Source organism: Mus caroli, chromosome 1 (genome assembly GCF_900094665.2).
Source record: "Mus caroli chromosome 1, CAROLI_EIJ_v1.1, whole genome shotgun sequence".
NCBI lineage: Eukaryota > Metazoa > Chordata > Mammalia > Rodentia > Muridae > Mus > Mus caroli.
In genome coordinates this window covers 85,956,678-85,963,789 of record NC_034570.1, presented here as the reverse complement: position 1 = coordinate 85,963,789, position 7,112 = coordinate 85,956,678, and the positions used below count along the sequence as shown (strand labels likewise).

General features: G+C 35.9%; 1 protein-coding gene across 4 annotated transcripts in view; it reads right to left on the bottom strand.

Annotated features, from left to right (window-relative positions):
* The window catches only part of Septin2 (septin 2), a 31,797-nt gene that overhangs the window by 20,378 nt on the left and 4,307 nt on the right, over nt 1–7,112 (bottom strand). For 3 of the 4 annotated variants that reach the window (XM_021168253.2, XM_021168261.2, XM_021168286.2), the window contains exon 2: nt 1,621–1,651. In XM_021168253.2, coding sequence (XP_021023912.1) covers nt 1,621–1,629 — 9 coding nt within the window. In that variant the 5' untranslated portion in view covers nt 1,630–1,651. The remainder of the gene's footprint in view (nt 1–1,620; nt 1,652–7,112) is intronic. The other variant, XM_021168269.2, reaches the window with a different exon arrangement.

Sequence of the window (7,112 nt, the reverse complement as noted above, 5' to 3'; positions counted from 1 at the left end):
GGCCAGCCTGGTCTACAAAGTGAGTTCCAGGACAGCCAGGGCTATACAGAGAAACCCTGTCTCGAAAAACCAAAAAAAAAAAAAAAAAAAAAAAGTTTAAAAAAAAATATGTATGACTAGCTTATCTCAATGAAATAAATCAAATTATGGCTTGAGATAAATAGTTAAAAAAAACTGACTCCTCTCATTGAACACTTAGCTAAAGACTAGTCTACAACCAGGATCAGGAATGATGCTCTGTGAAAACATCTGAGAGTAGGACATTTCTTGCTATTCTTCATCTATGACACAGAGCTTTATCTAGAGAAAGGCAGGGAATCTAGGAGAGGAATGTTGAGATTTCAGGTTAAAAAACTATCAGACAAAAAAACTAAGCCCACAGTGGACTACCCTGAAATATCTAGTTATTTGTTTTCGACAGGCTCACTACATATTCCTGGCTGGTCTGGAGCTTGCAGTCTTCCTGTTTAAGCCTCACCGTGCCTGATGACCTCTGTATTCTTGATGAAAGAATGTCTGGTAAGGCTAAAGATGATGGAAGATGTGGTAAATCAACAGTGAAAGCACAATCTCGGAGATGAGAAGATGGAGTACTTGCCTTGCAAGTCTGACAACCTGAAGTCAATCACTAGAAAGCAAATTAAAAACAAAACCAAAAAAGCTGGGCATGGTGCTAATAAAAAAAAAGCCTTTGTGATCTTAGCCCTGGACAAGTGACGACAAGTGGATATAGTTGAGGCTCCAGGCTAGTGAGAGAGATCTGTCTGTCTCTCTGTCTTTCTCCCTCCTCCCCCAACACACCTAAAAAGAGAGGAGGGAGAACCAACCAACCAACCAACCAACCAACAAACAAAACACTGATGGACAGTGAGGAATGATACCCAAGGTTGAACTCCAGTTTCTGAATACACATGCATGCAAGCACTCACGCAGCCTCTCCCACCTTTTAAATCCTACAATTTATGCAATAGCAAACTAAAAGTGAAAAAATGTTAATGCATTGTTTGAACTAAATTAGAAAAGTTGTAAAATAGCATTTATTTTACGATTACATTTATAACATCCATTCACATGTACATACATACAAAAATATACCTAAAACTTTCATAGTGATTATTTCTGGGTCATAGAATGATGACTCTTTTATTTAATCTCTGATTCAAATTACTTGTATAAAAAGCAGTAACTGATATTATGGCTTGTCATTGGATAGTAATAAACACTCAGACTCACAAATAAAAGGCAAAGCTAACCTTCAGTCTTAACTACAAGTTCCACTTTCTCAGCTTATGTCCTTTAGAACTAATTTATATCAGGGCTCTGGAACAAACAATTTATAAGGGCTAATCTAAACTCATGTAGCATGTCTAAGAGCCCCATTAATTTAATCATATGAATTATTAGAATTCTTAATAGCTATTTGATTGGTATAGGAAAAAAATCCCAGATGGTCAAAAGGATTCACATCAACATACAGATTTAAGATTTTGGTAAAGAAGGCAACTCAAAACTTGAGAATAATACAAAATCAGAAGTTTATCTTAGAAATCCTTTTTAGGTATCTGAACATTTAAAACAATTTCTCATTACACCATAGATACATGAACTGTATGACCTTACCTTAGACATCTTTCTTGATTTTCCTGTCTATCTGTTAAAAAAAAGAAAAGACAAAGGTCTGACTTTATATATGCATATTTAACAACATGAACTGACGCAGGAAGATAGATATGTGACATCTACCTTCTTTACCTTCTTTTTTGTTTCTTTAGCTTCTCAGTAATCTCAAACATAGCCCCAGATTACTCAATATAAAGAAAAAAATTAAATAAGCTGACAAAAGTATCTGGACATATATTTGTATATTTCCAAATATATACATATTTATATATATATTCTTTCAGTACTGATTATATTCTAGACATCAGGGATGGGATGGGATAAAATGACAACCTACTTCATATCTCTATTTTAATTGAAGCCTTTCAAGGAGAACAGGATACCACTGTACCCAGAGTCCTGTATCCTGAATGTGTGTTATCTCTGACTGAAAGATCACTAGCATAACTTGGAAACTAAATTTTGGCACTGGGGCACAAGGTACAACATGAAGCACATTTACAAGTAAAGAGGACAGACTGAAAATTTTAATGTTTATGTGCCTGTCTGGTAACTCTGAGGTCAGAAGGTGTCAGATCCCCTGGAACTGGAATTATGGATGGCTATGAGCCACCATGTAGATGCAGGAGCCAAATCCAGGTCCTCCAAAAAAGCAGTAAGTGCTCTTAACCACTGAGACCCTCTCTAGCCCCAGAGCTGAATTGTTACACAAATTTCACAACCAAACAAAATGTTCCTGTCAAAAACAAATACCAGTCTATACATTAGCCAGCTATCTGGAACTGTGTATCAGAAGAATGAATTAAGGTCCCTTAGATAGAAAGGGCATCCTTGAAAAATGCTATTAATAGACAACAACTAAATAGATTAAACTATGTCAGCAAAGTTGAAAGTTAGGAGTAGGAGTGAATATAAAGAACTAAAACCTTCTAAAAGAGAGATAAATAGGTCAGATGGAATATAGATTTGCCAGAAGCTACACCCTGACTGCAAAAATAGTCCAGTTAGGAGATAATAGGAAAGGTAGTCACTAACAGGGGAAAACTGCAGTAACCCCAAATCAACAGAAAAATGTAAAACTATATACGATGGTCCGTTCCTGTAACCGCAACTGTGAGAAAGCTGGGGCAAGAGGAAAGTGAATTCAAGGCCACCCCTGGATATTTTTCTTGATTTTTGTGGGGTTTTTTTGGATTTTTGTTTTTGTTTTTTGTTTTTTGGATAGGATCTCTCTATTATGGATCCCTAGCAACACTGGGCCAGTATTTGTCTTGTTAAAGTCTTAAAAAATAAACAATGAAAGTAACAAGCAGCAACTCAATCAAAGCAGAATACACAGAAAGAGGAGACTACCAATAACAATCTGACATCAAATCAAAGGTGAAACGCAGGGCGCACGCCTTTAATCCCAGCACTTGGGAGGCAGAGGCAGGCAGATTTCTGAGTTCGAGGCCAGCCTGGTCTACAGAGCGAGTTCCAGGATAGCCAGGGCTACACAGAAAAACCCTGTCTCGAAAAACAAACAAACAAAAAGGTGAAATTTGAAAAAATAAATATGAAAAAAAGAAAAAAAGGTGTCCTCCTTAAATATATATTGGGATAAACAAACAGAGCAAGCCAACAGAGGCAAATGGACAGTTTCCGTTGTTGTTTTAAGTCATAGAAGAGTACTTGACAAGAGAAAATGTTAACAGTATACTTCTATATGAAACATGTAGGATAGAAAACAGTGTATACAGCTTAATAGCATTTTTATGGAAAGAAAAATAGCTACATGTATAAAATCATGTATAAAAATAAATGTATACACCTCATGCTTATGGTTATTTCTTATAGTGGAACTGGACGTGATTACAACTTCTCCAATATAGTTCACCTGCCCAGCAAACAATATCTGTTCTGCAATTAGTCAGAAATAATTTTCTTCCAACAGCTTGACTCGTACACAAAACATCTCTTTCATGCAGCTACTGCTATTCTCATTAAAAAGTAGATACTATGTGCTTTTATATACTAGCATATGGAGAACATTTTTAACTTACATAATAAAAAGAATGATAACAGACACCCGGCTATGGAAAGTGATATGAAGAACTAGAATTCTCTACATGATTTCCTCTATTTAACAGGGGGAAAAATGTTACCATTAGCTGTTTGCATTCATGGTGTAGTTTGAAACACGAAATACAGAGGAGTTAGGACTGAATAAGCTGGGGTCTCTCCTCCTACCAGCCAATGGCCTGCAGTGAAAATTAAGGATTTCATTTCCACAAATTGTGGCTATTAATCATGTAAAATGTAAATGTAGAATTTTAAGTGAAGGAAAAATAAGATCAGAGATAGTTTAAAAACTGTTTTGTCTTCTGTAAAGAGTCAAAATAAACGTTGAACAAAAACATCAAGAGAGAAATTCAAAGTTACTGTAGCAGGAAAACTAGCTCTTCTCCAATTCCCACCCCACTCCTGTCCACAGCATCAAAGTCTCACTGTTTTTATCACCTTCCATGAGTCAAAAAGATCAAGATTGTGAAGTTATTTTGATTTTAATAAACGATATCTAACTTCCTTAACAGTTAACACATGGAATATACTTGGGATTTCATGGATACGGTTGTGCTCCAAATATACATGTATAGGTTATCATATTAACTCGATAATGCAAAAAGCATTAAGAAATAGTCATTTAAAATTTTTGTAAGAAAGATATAACAGAGCCCTGTCCAAATACTTGAGCACAGATAAAACCATAAAGCAAAGACAAAGACACGTTCCAATCAACTTAAACAGTATTCCAAGGGCAGAAAGGCAGGAATACAACCAGTCTTGCTTAACTGACATACAGAAGCTTTATGGAACACAGAATGACTAAAACCACATAGCCTACACTTTAAAAGTATTAATAAATCGTCAAAGTTTTCATTATTTTTAGGGTTTTGTTTTAGAGATAGTTTCTCATGATCCTGAAACTTGCTATGTAAACCAGAATGGCCTCAAACTCATAGAGATCTGCTGCCTCTATCTCCAGAGTAATGGGATTAAAGGTATGAACCACCATGTCTAGCCTGAAAGTTTTTTGTAATCAATACTCTCAACAAGTGATCTGTTTAAACAAAAGGTGAAAACAAACTCTCAAAGAGCTGGAACAATTCTGAACTCTTGGATTAAGGAAATCCCCAAAGCAAAAACCACAAGTTGTCTCTAGGAGCCAATGGAATTGGGGTGGGAGAGATGCAGAGGTCTACATTTACAGGACAAACTCAAACTTGAGTTTTACATAGTTTTATCAGTAGCAGTTCAAATAAAGCAATTTTGTCCCACTAACCTGGGCTCATGGGAGCTCAGAGACAGGACCAAGTGTCAGGGAACCTATATGGGTCTGACCTAGTTCCTGTGCATATATGTTATGGTGTGTAGTTGCTATTCTTGTGGAACTTGGGGGTGGGAGCTATCTCTGACCCTTCTGCCTGCTTTTGGGACCCTATTCTTTATCTAGCCTTAATATGTATGAGGGAGGTACCTAGAGCTATCACAACTTGATAGGCCATGCTTGCTTGATATTCCTGGAAGGAGTGGATTTGGGGGAGAGAAGTGGAAGGGAGAAACTGGGAGGAGAGGAAGAATGGGAAACTGCAATCTGAATGTAATAAATGAAAGAAAGAAGTTTTGTCCCTAAAAATATCCACAAATGATAAAAAAAATTCTAAAGAAATTAATAAAGAAAAAAAATGAAATTATTCTAAAAATAGAAGGACAAGTAAATCCAAAAACTAAATCTTTGAAATAAGTTCTTGATCTTGTTTTTGAGGGTCTCACTATGTAGCTTTGGCTGTCCTGAAACTCACTAGTAGACTGAGCTGGCTTCTAACTCACAGAAATTCACTTGCCTCTACCTCCCCAGTTCTTTGAGTTAAAGGAATCTGCCACCATGACTGACAAAAACAAATTTTTCATATGAATCCAACTAAAGAAATGAGAACAAACATAAAAGAAGGTACAATCACAGATACAGACTATAAAAAGGCCACAATTATATATTATGCTATGTGTTACCAAAACACAACAAAAACTAGAATTGATGTTACTAAGATCCAGCAATAGGGCCAGCTAGATGGCTCATAGTTACAAGGGTCTTGCCTCCAAGCCTGAATACCAGAGTTAGATCTCAGGGATCCACATGGTAAAGGAAAAAGAATAGGCTCCAACAAGTTATCCACTAATCTCAGCACACAAGGAGCATATGCCCCATTCCCCCCAAATACATAAATATTAAAAAAAATCTAGAAATGAAGAAATCAAAGCACACACACACACCCCTAAACTAGAAATGTAAAGGGGCCAACACCAGATGGAATTAAAGCAAAAGAGCATGAAACTCTGAAGAGACCAAAACGAAGTCTTTTAACTATTCAAGCCACTGCAGAAAAAAGGGAAGTGCTCTGGTTTGTTTGTGAAGTCAACATAATTTCAATAACAATTCAGATGGAAAAGGAAGAAAGAAGGCCCCACAGTAAGGAAAGAAAGAACAAATATCAAATCAGTTTCATTCATAGATATAAATACAAAATTTAAAAATATTTGCTGGCAATTAGATTCTAGTAATGTATCAAAAGTATGACTATAACAAATTAAGAGAAAACCATATATAAACAGATACCAATGAGGCATTTAATTAAATTCAGCGATCATTCTGCACGAAAACCCCAAGGAAACTGCTTGTATACAATTCAGGGTTATTTCCCAAATACTATTCCTTAAACAATAAGACTCCTTAAACTAGGGGATGAAGAAATGGCTCCCAGGTTAAGTAAGAGCACTTGCTGCTCTTCTAGATGACCCAGGTTTGATCCCAGCAATGACATGCAACTCTGTAACTTGAGTTCCAGGGGACCGATGTCCTCTTCTAACCTTTCTGGGCACCAGAAATGTGATACACAGATGTACAAAACACTCATATACACAAAAATACAATGTTTATAAAAGAGGATATTAAATCTATTTGAAATAAATATTAGATAAAAAAAGTTCATTACTCTTATAATTACTTTAAAACACTGAAGAAAAACTTCAAGCACACCTAAAATATCAGAATAAAATAAATCCTCAGGTACCAACCTTTATTCAATTTCAATAATTAACACTCAAGTCCAATATTAGTTTATTTCCAGCTTGCCTGAATTACAGTGAAGCAAATCTTAGAACAACACTTCATTTATAATTCAATATGCACATGGATCCTAAAAATGATACGCTATTATTTCTATTAGAAATTAATTATAGTTGTTTAATGTAACCACATACCCAACTGCCTCATTTTTTTCATTAGAGTAAAAATGAAAGTAGCATCTACATATTGCAATTTTATTATAATTATTTAATACTACTCTATTAAGATTAGTGCATCAGAGCCGGGCGTGGTGGCTCACGCCTTTAATCCCAGCACTTGGGAGGCAGAGGCAGGAGGATTTCTGACTTCCAGGCCAGCCTGGTCTACA